At 38.9% G+C, this 19,608-nt stretch overlaps 1 protein-coding gene across 1 annotated transcript in view; it reads right to left on the bottom strand.

Annotated features, from left to right (window-relative positions):
• HDAC4 (histone deacetylase 4) overlaps positions 1 to 19,608 on the bottom strand; it is a 334,528-nt gene that overhangs the window by 12,491 nt on the left and 302,429 nt on the right. The window contains exons 7-16 of the mRNA XM_071590208.1: positions 13,041 to 13,324; positions 10,428 to 10,550; positions 8,779 to 8,837; positions 7,595 to 7,729; positions 6,768 to 6,891; positions 6,134 to 6,270; positions 4,992 to 5,456; positions 3,784 to 3,909; positions 2,326 to 2,446; positions 1,255 to 1,617 (exon numbers count right to left, since the gene is read on the bottom strand). Coding sequence (XP_071446309.1) covers positions 1,255 to 1,617; positions 2,326 to 2,446; positions 3,784 to 3,909; positions 4,992 to 5,456; positions 6,134 to 6,270; positions 6,768 to 6,891; positions 7,595 to 7,729; positions 8,779 to 8,837; positions 10,428 to 10,550; positions 13,041 to 13,324 — 1,937 coding nt within the window. The remainder of the gene's footprint in view (positions 1 to 1,254; positions 1,618 to 2,325; positions 2,447 to 3,783; positions 3,910 to 4,991; positions 5,457 to 6,133; positions 6,271 to 6,767; positions 6,892 to 7,594; positions 7,730 to 8,778; positions 8,838 to 10,427; positions 10,551 to 13,040; positions 13,325 to 19,608) is intronic.

Here is a 19,608-nt window from a genome sequence, read left to right as displayed (position 1 = left end):
GTTACCTTGGTGGATAATTAATTCTCTATGCAGCTAATTTAATAGTTACACTTCTCATTCATCCAAGGGAATGGATGTTGTGATGCCCTTTAATGCATTTAATTGCTTGGCACTTATGATGCTTATGGCGCTATTCAACCCCATTCCTTGGGGAACCAAGAAACCCAAATTACAAGCATCAACCCCAAGTAGTGTATCCAGTTGTCCAAATCACTCTACTTTCTACGATCTATATGATATTCTATGGTACGAACTGGCACCTCAAATTACACGTAACAAACACAATTGTGCTGTGAACACTGTACTCTTTCAAAATCAGTTTCGCAATAACTTTTCAATCATCCCTCAAACAATCAAATATTAAACCTGGAAGTAATGGTACTCCATTTGAAGTTGCAGTTTGCGGGGTTGGTCTAATCATTGGAGATGTCTCTAGGTTTATGATATCAGAATGCAAACATTGAGTGACAACATGTCAATAATTAATCAGTGAGTTTCTGTTTGGTTAATACAAAAGTTCAATAAAAACTGAGAATAATGTGAAAACTCATTATAACATTAAAATGAAGAGAAACTTCTTTTAACTGTCATGAAAAGAAAAAAAAGCTCTCACTACTTATCATACAATGTGAATCAAACAATTTTTTCCAAGGCTAGAGTTAAGGTTGATGGGGTGATTTTTAAAACTTTATTTATTTATTATTATTACAATGCAATTTGGCAAACAGCAAGGTGGCAAGGTACAGTTAAACCAGTTAATAAATAGAAACAAACCAGGTAAATAGTGAAATCAAAACATCAGAAAGAAAAAGTACTTTAGTCCACCTGTTTGGCTGTTCTCTTCTTGAATCTTCTGACGTTTGGAGGGATAGGTTTAAAAACATCTCCATGTCAAATTTGTTCCAATCACTAATGCCCTTATTTAGGAAAGAATGATTACTTAAGTCGCTCCTTGAGTGAGCCAATTTAGTTTACGAGTATGATCTCCCCTTCCTTAGTTACATCCAGCTCGAGATTTTCCTTTTAATGACTAGCCATGCCTCAATCCCCACATTCAATCCAAACATTTTCCCTAACCCTGCAATTGCTTGTCTCTTCCTTAAGCTGCCCCTTTAATCGGGTCTTTCACTTTGAATCATGAGAAAATGTCCGCTTTGTTTCTGGCAAATGCAGTTTAAATCACATTTAACAGTAGAAGGAAACATCTTTAAATTGAATCAGACATGTTCAATAAACATTGCAGTCATGCCTTACCAAAGAGAAGAGTATGAGTCTCGCTGTGGCATGACTGCAACTCCTCAAGAGTGGCCTTCCTGGACCTCAGCCTCTCACACCTGGCTGCCAGCCCTGTCTCCTGCAAGCGAGCCCAGATGCTCTGCAGCCGCCCTCCATGCTCCGGGTGGGCGGAGTTGTCCCCACAGATGCACTGGTGCTTGAGCATGAGACCGTCAAAGGCCACGCCCGTGCCCCTCCCATTTCCCCCGCCGGAAGCCTTCACGACGGAGTTCCCCACAGCCTCCTGCGGCTGGCACGTGCCTGTCAGGGCCACAAGGGGGCTGGAACGGGCCCTGGAGAGGGGCCTCGCCATGTGAGTCCCTCGGGGAGTGAAGGCCGATCCTGGGGTAGAGGGTGAAAATGCGCCTCTGAGTTCAGTGGCATTGCATTAAAACTGTAAGGTTGGACAGACTGGAGCGCAGAACCATGCTATGAGTCATTGCTGGGGCCCAAAGCAGAGCGCAGAGAACGCAAATTTAAGAGAGGGGAAAACCACAAGGAAAATCTTTGTGTCAACTCAAGGTTTATAAGCAAACTATGTCATTTGCTACAGACAATGCTTCCAAAGGAAATTACGAGCATGTGGCATTTGATCAAAATTACTATTACAGCCCAAGAAAACAAACAGCTGTCTAAAAAATTCAAGTGAAACACTTCAGCTCGTAAAGTATTATTCTTTTAAATTTCCTTTCAAACTAACTTAGAAAACTTCCAAACAACATCACAACAGCAAAGGTAGTCAAACTTGAGAGGTCATCTCTTCACAAAGCAGTCAAGAATTAATACAGTACTCATTAATGAGGGGATGCACACACACAAAGAAAAAACAGCTTTATTGTTAAGACTAAGATTTTCCTTGGTTAAAATAAAATTGTCCAAAGATGTCGGCCAACAAAACAAAACTATACAGGCTTTATTTTTTTTCCAAGGTTTTCTTCCTCCTAGTCTGCCATTCCAAGTAGTCACTGGTACGTAAACATGCACGTTTTGCGAAGGAGATGAGGGATGAGAGAGGGGAGGTACAAACAAGATGCAAGGCACAGTGCTCACCCTCACTGACTTGCAGTGTGTGTCTCATCATGAGGTCCCTCTGCTGCTGCAAAAACTGTTCCCTGTCCCTCTGCTGCTGTGCCATTTCACTCTCTCCCTTACGCTCAGTGAGATCAATAACCTGTGCAAAAATACAAGAGAACCAACATAAATATGTGCCCAGGTGTCTCACATTCCAAATGAGACGGCTACGAGTACTGCACAGAGGACTACATGACATTCAAAATCATAGAAAACTGCATTAAAAAGGTATGCACATAAGAACCACAGCTAAGTATACTCTCACTTGTTATTAACTGCTTGCCACTCTCATTTGTTATTTAATTTTATATTGGATGATGTCAGAAATTTTTGTAGCTTCATCAGGATATCACAGACTTTCCAATCTTCTTACATGTCATAATGTCTCAAATATACTTCATTGTAGAAAGGAAATACATATTATACTTCACATAAAGTGATGCTATCATTATTTGTAGGCTCTAATCACTGCCTTTCACAATGAACATTAATATGCTTCATTAAGAGATTATATATTTTACTAGTGAATGATATATAAACAAAATTCACAATCCAAAGAGATAATTGATGAGGAAACACTTAGCAAAATAAAGTGTGCGTACATCTAAAATAATTAGGGAAAACTTCAGCAGATGGGAATGAGTTTAATTTTCAAATCTCATAAAAACACTTCCTTGTGGTGGTCAATAAATCATAATTGTAACAACGACGTTTACGAGCAACAAAAATTCACTCACAGAAGATAAGAATGCAAGTTGACAAGAGTGAACAGTTACTTGCAATAAATATATAGTACTTATAGTATATTACCTTGCTAGACTTAAAAATACTCACACATAGATTAAAAAAACGTTACTTAAACAAAATTAAAAAGTGACTGTATCAAATGTACTATAGTTTTTTCAAATTAGTGTAACCCCATCAATATATAGGACTTCAACTTTATTAAAACACACTGATTATTTATGATTCAATGCTATTGAGAACCTACACCTGTATATACTCGTATGCACCAGGATAAAATAATGAATGATGAACTAGTCATTAACAATGATAGACTTTTTGACCTGGCATCCATTTTTAAACATCCACAAAGTTCCAACAAAATATGCTACCAGAAGACATCCTATCATCACCTACTCCTCAAAACAATTCTGGTGAACCCATGCCACCTGAAACCACTCCACTTCAATCAACTTCAGCTTGCACTCGGAAATAATAATTAGGCAGAGACCTCTTTTCAGAGTCAGTTCATCTATCCTACAGATCCTCCGTATGGAGGATGGTCTCATGAACAAAATAACAATGCATATTTGACTTTTCTTTATATATAGTTTGGCTTCGAAGACTTCCATTAATTTAAATATGCACAGATGTATCGGCCAGTGGGAGCCATATCAGTTAGGTAGATGATGACTGGAGATGAGGGTCTCTCACCTCGGCTACGCTCTCCTCCACCTCATGGGCCTCATCCAAATGCTGTTGATGAGCTTGGGGCTGACTCTGCTGGCCCGCAGCCTGCCCTCTGGTCCCAGCACGTGTGAGCACTGTCTGCCGGATTTGCTGCAATGAAAATGGAAGTTCAATATTCCTCGAACGCTTATATTATGCCACAAAACATTTAGCATGCAAATAGTAGTGATTGCATACATAAACGAAAAGTTTACATCAGGTATATGCATTCTCACCAAGATTAGGAAATAAGGGCAATTTGAAAAAAAAACCTTAACATGAAAGACATCTTGAACATTTTGAACACGAAAATCACAAGAAATAAAAAATTATAAAAACATGAATGAGGGAAGACTTAACTTTGCAAATACTAGCAAGATTTTTATTTTGCCTGACAACGGTTTTATTGCAAGGCAACATCATCAGGTAATAATATTTTGTGAAATAAAATAAACAACTAGAAAATTATAAAAATTGAATACCTTTCACAATTACGCAAAAGGGAATTTTAATGTTAAAACAAGCATTAATTAATCATCATAAGCACAACGAAATCCTTTTCAGTAATTAATTAAATATTGGCAATTTTCCACAAAATAAAATTTAATGCAACCCGTTTCAAAATACGTACATTATCGTCAGGTGATAGCCATATCACGCCTGAAACGTCTCTTTTTACTTTACCCAAACATTAGTGCATTTAATGAATCTAATAGGCAAGACATTATACAATTGGACTTCACTGAAATTAGTTAGCACATTTTTTCATGAAATTGCTACTATATTTAAATAAAAACCCAAATCAAATATGGCTAATTGAAGATACAAAAATGCACAGCAAAATATACAATGCATTTTACAAATTGGCTGATTACAACAAGCTGGCTGTGTCGGTGTAAAAACCTGGAAACTTAAAAATGACTTCAAAATTAATTATGCATTACAAATGCTAGAAACATGCCCTAATGATAGGCAGATGTCACAGGAAAATTTCATTTAATAAATTAAATAAAAATGATGTAGTAACCAAAAATACTCAGCTCCACATTGGGTGATTCCTACGAAAAATTTCTCACAGGTAAAAAGAAAAGCTTCTTGCACTTCATATGAATGCTAAGATTTTCTAGGCCCTTTACAAATCAAAGGCCATATTTACCACATCCGTTTTACACCAAAAGGACAGTGCCACTTGCCTGTTTGAGGAAGTTGTGGGCGGCTTCCTGCTGTGCCGCTGTGCTGGGTGCGCCGTGGTGCTGGTGGTGCCGCTCGTACAGGTACTCCTCGTAGTGAGAGGATGAGGGCGAGGAGGAGGCAGAGGAGGAGGCTGTGGAGAGGGGTGGGGGAGGTCCCATTGGGTGCTGGGGGTGGTGCATGTGTGGGATTGAGGTGGCTGTGAGGGGGTGGGGGTGGGTCGATGAGGGCAGCTGAGGGTGCGACTGGGGGTGCTGCGGCGGCTGTTGCTGCAGCTGGTGGTGGTGGGCGTGGGGGTGGAGGGGGTGGGCCGAGGGATGGCCATGGTGGTTCTGGACATGGGGGTGGAGGGGGTGGGGGGGAATGGGGCCCCCGCCCTGGAGCATCGGGTGACCAAGTGGCAGCGGGGCTGACTGGGTGCGTCCCAGGGGACGGTGGCCCTGCTTGTGGAGGCGGGCGTGCGCAACCTGTGTGGGAGGGAGGAGAAATGGGATGGCTGAGTAACCAGCAAAGAGATCATTCCCCGAAGGCCCTCATTCTATTACATCATTTGTCATAAACAACACTACTCCATGGTACACAACATTCATTTGTGTTTATTGCGACATACCCCAGTTTCACTTCCATACTTAAATGCAGGGAAGATTACTCTTTTGCAGCTGCCACTTTTGCATCCTAAGACCAAAACTGAAATTTTCTTATTTACTCCATAAACAATTGAAGAAAATCAAGGTAAAAATTTATGAACAAGATGAAGGAAAAAGAAGTGAACAGGAGCAGTATGAAATCAATAAGTGAAAATAGTATAAGTTTCCTGAAATAACTGAGAGTCAAGTTTTTTTCTGATCTGGCATACCCCATAAGGAAATGGATGAAAAGTCCACATGTGTTAATTCATAGTTTATATCAAATGATCAAACAGATTGACATCAGTCTAAAAACTTGGCTCAGGAACTTTGGGTGAGTGTTGACACTTGCTTCTTGCCTTCTCAGATGGGGAATCATTCCCAGTGGGCCAAGAAAGACTAAGACCTCATTCTAGGTTCAGAGACAGTAATATTTTTAAAAGGATACACTTCATGTTAATGGGTGGAGCAGTGATATGTGCAGTAACCCATGAGTCCATCCTTTTGTGGGTACTCACCTGTGTGTCCGTAATAGGTGGCACACCCTGGTAGATGCTGGGGAGCAAATTAGGAACCCTAGAGGCCTGCTCCAGGGACTGCATCTGCTTATGAATGTATGTTGGAGATGTGGGGCTACTATACTCAGCTTCTATGACTATAAATATACAAAACATACACAAAAAGAGTAAATACAAACTCGACTAAAACATGAGAAAAGCTCAGCACTGAATATTTATTTTTTAATACTCATAAACTGGAAGAGCTTTTTAAGTGTGAAAGTTAAATAAAACTGTTACTGACATGTCTAGGTGAAAAATCTTCATATTGAAATTGAAAAATAACCCAATTGGCTTTTCCATATAGAAAATTTTTATTTATGACCTAAGTGCGAAAGTTAACAAAATAACATTTCATCTGTGAATAAAATTGGTATGATTTCACAGTAACTTCCACAAAAGAAGACTTGATGGTGGTCATAACTGAGTACAGTTCTTAATTTATGAAAATAACATGAACTAAAATAAAATAGGTTAATGTTAGACAGGAAAGCAAATGTATGGCAAATGGAAAGTGGTATACATTTATGTGAATGATAGAGTCACCTAAACAGTTATGCTTCAAGTGTCAGTTGTGCTTATCTATATAACTCACCAGGTAGGGTTGGATAGAAGGGTATAGTGCCAGGCATCATCTGACCAGTAAGAGGCATGCCAAGTCTGGCTGTGAAGGCAGCTCTCACCTCGGCTTCAGACACTGGAGCCAGCTTCATACTCTCCTTTGAATGTGGAAATTTCAAGTTGAAACATAACTAAATTGAAACCATTTGAACAATGCATCTTCAACAACTCCAATTTAGTGATAAAATTAACACGCTTTTAATCCGATAAAATAGGTACTACTTACAAGTATACCCAACTGGTTCCAAAAAATAAGGTTGTTCAACTTATGGTAGGACAAGCAAAATTAAATGTTCTTCACAAAATATTGATATTAAATGAACAAATTTTTCTGAGCAATGAAGAAATAGCTTCTTAAATTCAATCATTTGATTCACTCCATTACTTTGTGAAAAAACATCCTTTCCCAGCCTGGCCTGCCATCCAAGGATAATTTCCTTCAGCTGTATTGATTCTAAAAATTTGGTTCTGGCTATCATATGGTGGAAATAATAAATATTGCATAAAAATGTTTAACCAATATACATAGAGAACTTTTACTTTTTTGATACTGAACTTAACTTCTCATTCTACCACAGTTACCACATCTTAGGTACTTGACTTGGTACCAAAAAGCAACTGGCATCAACACACAAATGATACACAAATTGCCCTTTGCTCCATGATGGTAATGCTCTTATAAATTAACATAACAATTTAAGCAGAGCAGGAATACTTTTCTGTATCTCTTACGATGGAACTGTACAAGAGCTGACGAAAAAGTAGTGGTTCAAATAACAACAGAAGAATTCTGTTAATTACCGCTGAGCTGTGAGGCACTGGTGGCCTTCCAAGCGATATGTTTGGCATGGATGGACTGCTATACAGGGAGAGGTCACTGATGCTACCCTGGTTGCCTGCACCCAAGGGGCCTCCATACGGAGATGTTCCTCCCTCCTGCATTTGAAAAGAGGAACACACAACAAACATGAGCAAATGATACAATGTTTCCCTTAAAATGAATGGTAAAACTTAATTTTAATATGAAGGTAAGATAATTCACTGTAAAAACTAATATAACATAAATTTATAATTATAATATGCACCCATTACAAGGTTTTCAATGCAATTGCAATATTTCTGAGTCAGAAAACCTCCACTTCTTATCTGTGTTTTCAAGTGTAAAAATGTTCTTATCAATACGCTTGATGTTGAACCTCATTCTCAACCTTCCAGTTTGCATGACCTTGTACCTTCAACTTTCTCAATCCAATGTAACTGGATGAGAAAACTTCCCCTTCCTGGTCATATCTATTTCTGTGAGCGGATTGTACGCTGAAGGTAGTTTAAAGTTATAATGACATTCTATCTTTCATCATTCCTATTATTCTCCAAATGAACCAACATGAAACAGCTTTTAGCTCAGACACTCATTGTAGCATGGTGTCTTTTTCATTCTGTTCTGCTGCTTTTGGTGAACTGGGCTAAGTTTCAATGTAAGGCTGTTTTCATAAATTGCATTTCTTCACGCATAATGCACATGAAAATATCTACAATCACCCTACAAAAAAGGAGGGTATGTATGCTAAACTGCATTACCTAATTTTGTCAAAATTTTTGTAGAAAACTGTGATTAAAGCATGGAAAGCTATAAAATGAACCTTTAGAACTTCAAACAAATTTATGTCACCATATGAGGTACTATAAAAGCCACTGTATAAGTGAAAAATGCATATGTATTAATTAATACAAAATATGCCTTTACAAGATATATCACTCATGGATTTTCACAATAATAAGAGGTGATAGAATACATTCATTACATATTTTGACAGTTATCTTCACAAAATAAATTCATGCATTTTGTTCACAGCATCTTTCATGCCAAATAAAGAGAAGTGAAGCCATCAGTTTTGAACAGACGCAAAAAAGTTGATTATCAACCAGAAAACATTAAGGTAAAAGGCTGCTTGGAAAGACATAAGAAATATTAAGAGGGACATTACCTCCATTATAGGTGTGGTCCCATTTCCTGGCTGTGTGGTCTGAACACCCCCAGCAGCAGCTGAAGATGGCAAGAGAGAGAGAGGAAGAAAATAAGCATACAATTACTTAGACGTTCACATTTGTTTTCAATAAAAATTTACCAATCTGGTGAAAAGAAATTGCTTTTTGTGACACAGTGACTCCAATTTTTATGTACATATGCTTTAATCAGAAATTCCATTAGTTCACTTTTCCAAATTTCGTCAGCACCTACTCCATGTGACTTTGAATCATCACCCTACATAAAAGAAAAAAGTACCTGTGAAGTGTTTCACCATTATCAGAAGACTATTTCAGCTACTTTTTAACCCACAGGAAGTTATAAACTCTTGTCTATCATCATTAAGCTTTTGGAAACTCAGAGTGTGAATTTCTAACAATTAGAAGTTTAGATGGAGCTATGCTTAATCAATCAAAATGTTTGTAATAGAAAAGGAAGTAATGAAAAGAGAGAGGTTCTATAAAAGAGCACTGTTCTACTGGTAACAAAATATGTAAATACATGAGATAAAATATATTTCCAAAAGGAGCTGCAATACATGTCAATTCAAAGATATGAAAATGAGAATAACTGAAAATTGTGAGACTCAAACATTATTGAATGGTAATCGAGGAATTGGTGAAACAAAATGATATTACAAAGATTGGTATATTTCTGCAAAATCCTATTCCAAACAAGATGTTATGAAGCTGACTTTTGAATAATAAGGGTCCAACTGCAAAACCATTCAAGTTCGCGCAGTTTAGCTGAAAATACTGAAAAAAAAAGTTTACCACGTTTATGATCCCATACTAAGTGCTTAATGTTCTAATTCATTTGGGACAGTTTTGGGTACATTTTTAGAGATAGCATTGTACGAAAGAAAATGAAAGAATTATGGTACTGTAAATAAAGTCACACGGAGTAAGTTGACAAAGATAAATGAGTCATTCTCAATCAATGTAACAAATGTTCAAAACAACTGCAATGAAAGAGCTATAAGGAAAAAAAAGAACACTTTTAATGAAAAATACCCACCTTATTCAATTTCAATTCAATTATCCTAAGTTATTATTTAGGATTATGAAGTTAGGTCACTCTTTGTTATGTATGAAAACAAAATGCACACTACTCAACTTACATGCTTATTATATCAGGTCTCAAACGACAAATGACACAAACAAATGAACAATTCAGGTTAAAAAATGCTCAATATAAAATTACTTACAGAAGGAACATTAATCTTGATTGAATGCGTACCAAATGAAAAGAGTTTTTAATAACAAAAAAACACATGGTTACCCATAAAGTTCATCTGAACCACTTAAATAGGCAATGATACTTACTCACAGCCCATTAAAAACACCTCAAAAAAATTGGAAAATGATTTAATTTTTATTCTGAAATATATATACTTTTTAATTCCCTCACCAAAAAAACCACATACGTGGTTTATCAGTAAGGCTTTCAATATATTATACATAAATAATGAGTGGAGAGAGAGAGAAAGAGAAACTTTTAATAAAAAAATGATTGAACAAAAACAAATTGAGGGAAAAGCCACCAGGCAACATTATTTAATGAGATGTAGCCAATTGTACAGATGGCTGGGCATTTCAAAAGCCGTACTTGCAAGCTGTGACCTCCTCTTGAGGTTGCCAAGAAGACGTTCCTTGCGTCGGACGATGGGGCTACAGCGCCGCTCTATCACTCTTTGCTTAAGACGCACCTTCAGCAGGTTTGGCTCGGAGGCTGCATGTTAATAGTACACAAAAGGATTCAGGAGTGCATTGTGAGTTTATTTGGTAGGATTTTTTTTTGGGATGAATGGCAGGTTTTATTGTTTATTATATGCAGGGTGTGTTTTGGGCAAATATTGTGAAAGGGACATGGAAACAGGCGAGGTCAAGGTTTTGCCAGTTGGAATGCCAGAATGTAAAACAAGGTAATGGGAAGAGGGTGACAGCACAGGATTTAGGGAGGTGTTGAATATAGGTAAGGGTATAGAAAGAGTAAGTATGTTAGCAACTAGTAGCTTCAGCTATTTCTACAGTTTAAAAAAAATTTCTCACCAAGAAACAACACACACTTTTACTCTCTGCCAATGTATCATAAAACATACACATAACTAGCTATTCTTCTATGATTTATCAAAATGCAGTGCTCATTTTTGTTTTGGAAATAAGCTGAAAACCAACTTTGCCATTTATTATTTCAGCATTTGATACTTTCTATGGCCATCACTTAAGACAAAAGCAATGCTTACAAAGGTTTCTGAGAATATGAGACAAAAAACACTTGACAGTTTGTCTTGAACACTATTCCTTGAGTTATTGGTCTTCATTTACCATTAACATGAATTCCTATATCTAAGCAGTAAATTAAGAACAGGTTATGTACAAATATTTTTACAAATATGACCAAAAGCATAGGGTATGCTTGGAGAATAAATATTAATCAAAAAATCATGCAGACAGATGTTAGGGGACTATGATTAAATTGAAAAAGTGCATAAAGTACACAGCTGATCATGATTAGAATAACCAAGGTATTCCTTTGCTCAGAAATAAGCAATAATGATTGTTATCAGATGTAAAATTTTGAGATGGGAATATGATGACCAAACCTGACACCTAATTCATAAAGAAGTAAAATGTATTAACATTAATTTATCAACTGGCATAGGAAGATTTCACTCATCAACTTGGTTAAATAATCATTAAGGAATCGAGTTACTAGAAAATTATACAATCCACAAAATAAGGAAATTTATTCTTAAAAGGTATTTTTTATTAGGAGGAAATTATTACTGTACTTAGAACGGCAAAGAGTACAATTGTTTCAAAATTAATCAACAGTTGAGTGAAAATTAATGAAAATCATGTTCTAGTAAAATATAGCTTTTGAACATTCTTTATCACAAGCTAACCTGCCTAATGGTTTATTGTATGTGATATGCAACCTACACTAAACATAAATTGAAATGAGATAATGTCATGGCCACACTATGCCATGGAGCTATTCTTAAAATATAAGATTCATTCACATTTACTTTGGACCAGATATATACTATGTAAAGTCTAATTGGGTCCAATGAGGCATTTTTGGTGAGAGGTTTCATGAAACGTGACATTTCATATAAAATAAAAAAATTGTTTCGTTTCACATTTGCTGATAAAATAATTACAAATTGCCATTTGTAATAAGTTTTACAATTCAGCATATTTTAATCTACTTCACGAGTTACAAGAATGCTTCATATTTGAAAAATTATACGTGAGTAAAGGTGAAGACATAAGCCAAAAATTATGAGGCTGCTGAGAAATATTATAAAGCGTAATAATGGAGAAGGATATTTCAGTAGTAGAGGAAAGGCAAAAGCTAACTGTCTGTATTGTAATGCCTTGATTTTACCTCTCAGATTATAAGTACACTGCTTTAAATACACCCCAAATCAATAACATAAAGAAGTCTAAAATTCATGAAATTTAAGACCTAAATTATTTCAAACTACATTATGTGTTGTTTTACCATAATTAGAATATCTTTTCGTATCTATGTTCAAAAATATTGAACCTATTCCTTTGATTTTAGCAATTCCTAAACCTCAAGGACAATAGGGTATCCAGTGTGTGCATTAAAATTGTAAATAATATTATTTTCAGATGACAAAATAGAAACAAAACACAGCAGAGACTTAATTCTATCAATGGTTGCTAGAGATTAGTAATCACCATTTAAGAAACATAACAACTAGCACACTAATTGATTAAAAAAACTTAAATCATTTGCTGGTTTCAAATTGTGAGTTAGAAAGAATACCAATAAATCACATTTGCAAAAATCCAAGCAATCACAATGGTATTATTAGTCTAATCCTATTCCAATAACTGCCAAATGTTTCATTGCACTCCATGCATTAATTGTACCCTTTCAAAACTCAAGAAATTTAATGAAATACGAAAGTATGTCTAGGACTATTATTATTCATTCACCAATCAAAATAAACGATTTATTTATGTAAAAAAGTAAAGAGAACCAATTGGTGAAGACTACTTTCAGTTAAAGTTAATACTAACAGGACGAAAGCAGAATGCAGATTAATCAGTTTAAAAAACTCGCTCACACCATAAGGGAGTGAAACTACATGCAAATTCGAGTCGAATGTGTTCAAGATGGCAAGAGGCGTACGCGAAAAATGTCATTGGGAGAGTGCGCGGCCAAGGTCGATCCGCCACTGACCTGTCTTCCTGAGTGGGAAGTCTTCATCGTATTTGCTGAGGAGAGCCTGGTGGGCGGCTACGGCCGCCGCCGAGGAGGCGGTGGAGGCCGCGGACGAAGAGGAGGGGGAAGAGGGGGCCGCCGAAGACCCGCTCTCCATTCTCTCGCCGCCGGGCGCCCCTCCGCCGGAAGCGGAGGCCTCGGAGGCCGAAGGGCCCACGGCGGAGGAGGATGAGGCGCCATCTCCAGAGGTGACCGCGCCGCCAGCGGCAGCAGAAGACCTCGAAGATCCTTGGAGAACGCTCCTGGAAAACGAGAAAATAAGTAAGAGATAAGAGATGTTTCAAGCAATAACAGTAAAAGACAAGCGCATGTTTCATATATTGAGTAAGAGAATGTTCGGGCGTTGGGTTCGAATACTGGTATTTAACAGGTATCAATGTCAGGAGTTAGGAGTAAAACATGTCATATAAGGCCGTTCTTCAGAAATTTAACCCAACATATTCATATATGACATCACAACACGTTTGACGGAACTATGTGCCGGCAATGAGTTAACATTAGGAAATCTTAGGATGAAAAATATTTTCAAAAACGAGGAATTAGAGTTTTTACAAGGAGAAAAATCTATCCGTTGATGCTTTCACTTTTTAAATATTTTCATTTTGAATTCATTAATTACATTTTTTTTTGAATAATTTAACATGACACACTTGATCACTTACTTTAATTTGGAGTTTACCACCATGAAATCGAACACTTGCCCGCGTTCAAGATAATTGAAAAAATCACATTATTTGAATCTTCGGATCAGATTCATCGAAAATCACTCTGCAATTCACTGATTCAGCTCAGCTCAGAACAAACACAAAATCGTTCATCCTTATCAAATCCAAACCGTGATGCCATTAGAGCGCCTTCCTTGAGGTAAAAAAAGTATCCCCTTGGCAGCATCCCACCATTAACCGTTCGCAGCTTAATGTTGAAGCGATTAACGGATGAAATGAGCGCGAAATTGAATCCCGGCTTCAGTGGTAAATTTGAGCACTTTTGGGATCTGACTCTACCGTTTCACATCCAATTGGGAAAAAAAACCCCGCGCGCACATTTATACGCAGCGCCTAAACCAGTCCACTGATGTAAACCGCGAAACAAATTCCGCGAACGAAAAAAAAAACACTTCGACAGAGATGGTGTGGGAGGGAGGCAAATGGTTGGGGGGGGGGGATATCCGCCCGGTTAGGGCCCCGTTAATCCTTTCTCACGCCAAAAATAAAGACCAATTAGTTCGTTGGAGAGAGAGAGCGGTCGGGCGCCACATTCGTCTCGGCGCGGAGACACCATCCGGGAACCTGGACAAAATGCGTCACAGGGAAATAAACAAGGAGGTTGGTTCTTCTTGTCGCGGAAAGGGATACGAATGGCAGGGGGGAATGGAAGGGGAGGGAAAGAGCAGTTATGGCTGACGGGATCTATCTTCGAGCCATGACAGGAGGGTGGAGGGAGCGAACGGCGGGGGAGGTTGTTGGGAGGGGGATTCGCACTCTTTGGCCGCCGGACTACGTCGCCAGCTCCCGCAAAGCTCGGGATTAGAACGGGGCGAATGGAGAGATAAATCGCCCTCTCCTCTACTCCCCCTCGGTGACAAATGAACTCTTTTAAGTACAACTCCATTTACCCAGTACCCCGCTAGCCGCCGCGAGGGCGCATGGTGCTAGGACACCAGCTATTCTTGCTCAAATAAGAATTCAAACATGACTTTGCATATGCATTTGCTCGTCAACACAAACGCACTCGAATCACATACATACATGCCAAAATACCACGAAAAACAACGGGTGCGTTTGAGACGCTCATTAAATTTTGCTAGTAGTAGTTTTGAGGGGAGGCGACCGACAGCTAAGGTCATTTGCGCCATAGGGGATGGACAGGAAAGGATGAAGGGTGGAGAGAAACCCGGCGTCGGCATTAGCCTACTCTTTACGAAAGGCGCCAAGGGGTCCGCAGTTTAACGTCCCATCCGACGGACGGCGTACTCCCTCAAAGTGCCCTCCACAAAGCACCTCAAGTAGGGATCGAGATACCTCTGAAAAATATTCAACACCGCCGGGATTTAAATTTTGCTATTTGAATAAAAATATTCGGGTGCTTCGACGCTAATACGATACTATCTACACCCAATTAGAGAGATTGAGTGCAGAACAGACTACAGATTTAATATTACATTTTTTCTACGGACGATAAGGGATCAGAATAACATTGTCCGACCGCGGTAGGGTCATATTAGGGTCAAAGTTAGTCTTGTGTGTATTCACCCCCTGCCACACACCCTAGCGGTGGCTTGCAGGGTACTAAAATAAAAAAATTGAAGAATTTAGATTTTTTTCAACCGTCGTTCTCTGAAGAAATCGTTCTGAGTTCCCCGGTCCTATTTATTTACATTAAGTTAGACCTCTTCGGACGCCAAGGATTTTCATTTAACAGCACGTTAGGTACAGTTAGGAAACGGGACCAATTAGTCAGTTTCAAGTTCAGCAGTCGTGTTCGATATTATATAGATTTTCACTCACGTGTCAAAATAGGCGGCAAAGAGAGCTTCCTCCACATTTTAGTCTGTGAAGTATTCTGGTTCAGATTTCGGCTGTCCAAAGGTTTCCCCCGGATTAGTCAGATGTCAAGCAATTTTCCCACACCCCCCTCTGACTTGTGACCATATTTTCTGAAGTCCGAGAAGGGATGACTACGAATACGCTCCTGGACAGAAATTCTTCTACCCGTTGATTTACGCACGACCGTTCCTGCACGCGATACATATGTTGCGAGGAAACTACGATTGGTCCCAGACACGCTCCTTTCCTGTATCCGAAAAAATCCCCTGGACAAAGTCACCTCCGGGGGAGGTTCAGAATAATACGCAAATATTTTGGAAAGCGGTCTCGTCAGCACGGGTTTCAGTCGAATTGCGAGTGCCATTTTAGAATTCGAAACACGGTGACGACTGCGAGGTGGCAGGAAAAAGGGGGTGGGATTGATGGGATGAAGGGGAAGACGTCCGGCTCCGAAATAAAAAAAATGAGAGACAAACCGATTGTACACCGAAAGACGTCGTTGCGGAGTTCAAGGAACTGGAGGGGTGAAATGATTTATGCCGGGGGGTTGTGAGGGAAGGGAATACGGTGAACTGGTGGAAGGAGAAAAGTGGTGATGTTGCGGTAAACGCCGCTGAAAATGGCAGTACAATTCCACGAAGAAAGCACATTCAAAAAATTGCTATGCGTTTCTTCCCTATCTATGTTTAGCCTCCCATAGTAACATTTGTCGTAATCCTCCTGAGGGAAAGCTGTAGTCGAGAACCATTTTGGATGTGTATAGCGACACATTTTAAAAAGCATATGAATTTGGTCAGCGAATGAGAAATACAGGGCCCATTTTAATTAATATTCAGATCAATAAACCAAAAACAATGATATTCGAAACTAATAAGTTAGCAAGCAAGACATTTTACCAGGAAATTTTCGGAGATAGTGCTGATTTTTGTTCATGCTAAGTAATAATTATTTTAAATATGCGACCCCTCTTTGAATAGCAGGGGTGAAGACGTCGCCGCGGCGGTAATGAATTAAAAGCTCCAGGAATCCGTCGAAGGGAGTGGTAACTGCGGAGGTCGGCCACATTGCATCGTCCTTTGAATTTGGGAAAATACCTTAATTCAAATTCTAGGATTCTACCAGGATAGTCAATCTGTTGCTCATTTTAAATCAGTACTCCGAGTACAACCCCACCTTCTCCCACCCCCAACGGCGACCAACACACGTCGACTCATTCCTCCCCTACTCCTCTCCCCCACCTCCCCGGCGAACTCTTCTCTCTTCATCCCCCCATTTCGCCTTTCCTTCAAAACCCCCACGAAAATGTGAATATACGTGTACGAAGAAGGTGAAATTTTCAACGTTACATACGACCATGCATAAAAGATACACTGCAAGCCATCGCTAGGGTGTGTGGCAGGGGATGATCACACACCACACTACTTTTGACCCAAAATACTTCCCCTCTAGCGTGGTGGTACAACGTTACTCTGATCACTTATCGTTCGTTGGAAAAATGAAATCTAAAATCCATCTGTTCTAGACTTAAATTCTTTAATATAACTGACATGATCTCTCCTACCGATGGGGCTAATAATGCATTTTACGCAATGACGCTAAAGAGACATCCTTCCATTTTATGCACGAGATTTAAACTGTAATTAAAGCCTCCGCTCTTTGAGTTATTCCAAACAAATTCCCAACAACAACGTCGGACCGAATAACTGAAAATTCTACAATGAAGTGAAAAATGCTTATAATAAAATACCCCTTTACACAGAAGATCAATAAAAGTCTTTAATCGAAAATTCTTTCATCGGTTGAAATATTGGAGGGACTAACAGACAACTCGGGAGAACCAACAAAAATTCTGGCAATTGTTAATGAAATGAAACATTTTGGAGAGAGGGGTAGGATGAGTATGGAACACAAAATATGAACGATTTCAAAATCAAGTGCTGATGCGATAGGAAGAAAAAATCAAGCGGCAGCCAATAATATCCATCGGCTCTCATTCACGAAATAAATGAGAATCTGGGGCAATACAGCCTCGGATAAAACTTAAGAAGAAAGTGGATTTCATTTACTCTGCAAGTCCGACATGTGGAATCCGGCTAACGAGATTCGTCCGTGCATTCGAGAAGTTTCAGCGACGATCCGCTAAAACTGATACGATCAAATGAAAAAAAGCGTCCCAGCGTTACCGCATTGCCGTCGGACTTGGGGCGGGAATAACTATAGAGTGCTCACCTACATATGAGATGAGATCGGTCATCTCGCTTTTATTATTGCCTAAGGGATAACGAATACAAAATTACAGGACTCGTCAAAATCAATAAAAGCACGGGAACACTTCTCTTGAAAAACAGCGAACGTCACCCTTTCCTCATTTAATCTAACACCATTTTCTCAACCCCATTCCTTATCCATTGGCCACTTGTAGGATGTAGAATTTAATTGCTTTCGAGGTAATCTGAGGGGGAAAAAGAGAGAAAGGGCTGAAAAAAGAAATTTGGGAAACAAATATGGGGTCCTCATGAAGTTGGATTGATTGACCAATTCGATCGCGTACAGCGTAAAGGAAATAGATTTGTAAAACATTCTTATGACAAACTTCGAGACGTATCTATATTATTTTAGAAACTTGGTTGGGACTCACTCACAGAGCGATGGTTAAATTACAGATTAAATTACAAATCTAGGATGAATTGGAAGCAAATCTCAGTAGCGATGATGTTGAAATTGTACCATTGGCCCCATCTTACTACGATAGGTGAGATTATGACAATAAGAGCAGAGGGATCAAGTGTACGTACGAGTAGTAGGTACACTTTAGAGACCTTCATGCAGAGACTTTTAGAGACTTTCATGTAGAATCGACAGAATTAAAGTTCGATTTTTCCCTCCTACGATAATAATCACAATATCAATAAATTTAAACGACCGAGACAGGAAAAATTATTTATTTTTCTCTATGAATAGTCTAGTATATTATCTCAGAAAAATAGATTGCTCCCACAAAGTGACGCCTGAAACCATTCTGTTCATCAAATGCGCATTAATCGCTGATAAGGCAATATGGTACGGAAGACTTTCAATCAAGTTCCGCATCGCATCCCTGAACATCTTCTACAGCAGTCAGTGCATCACCCATGGAGTCTTCCCGAGATACATCCAACCGAGAAGTAAGAAGACCTGGTCATCCTAAGGAAAACACGCCGTAGAAGCAGGCAAGAGAGCATGGCTAAAAAAGGGAACTCCATGAATACTATGTAAAGAGAGACGCCCTCTCTCACTACCTACTCCCCCTCCACATTGAACTAACACATAGTCTACAGTGGACCGAGTGGTTATGTTTCGATGATGAGGTCAGGCTTAAGTCCAGTGTAATCGCCTTTGAGAAAAGATCAACTATTTCCCGGAATTTAATTAATTTGTTAAGTACACAATGCGAAGCTGTCCCCGTAAAGCAGAAAGTCTCTTCAGTCCCAGCACCCCATTCCTTTGGTGAAAGATTATTAAATTTAACAGCTCACGAGCTTCTTCCAAATGAAATATCACTTTTGGAGAAAGGTTTTCAATATGTCCCAAATGTAGTATATTATCATTATTTCATCTAAAATCAGATTTTGAGCATTATTATAACATCAGAATTGCAGGGATTAGTCCGAATACGTTACAATTATTCTTCTTGTTACTAACAGCTCGCCTCACATGCGTAGAGAAGAATTTTACATTTAGATACCGCAGTCAATGTATCTCTCGTTAATATTATCCTAATTATGTGATCTCTTTCATATGCATACTCGAGACTAACAATTAGGAAAATCTTATTTTTTGATGTTGCATTACTAGTGTGGAATGCAACTGCCAAACACCCTCACGGTGACGCGGTAGGATACCATGTAGATGTAGAATAGAGGCTGGGGACGACGTAGAGAGAGCGACGGCGGGGATGTGAACTTCTTGAGCGATGTGCACAAAGCACCGTCAACAAGCAA

This window comes from Hetaerina americana, unplaced genomic scaffold, assembly GCF_022747635.1.
Source record: "Hetaerina americana unplaced genomic scaffold, ioHetAmer1.1.p SCAF_4, whole genome shotgun sequence".
NCBI classification, from domain to species: Eukaryota; Metazoa; Arthropoda; class Insecta; order Odonata; family Calopterygidae; genus Hetaerina; species Hetaerina americana.
Note: the sequence above shows the minus strand (reverse complement) of the source record. Positions and strands in the feature narration are given on the sequence as shown.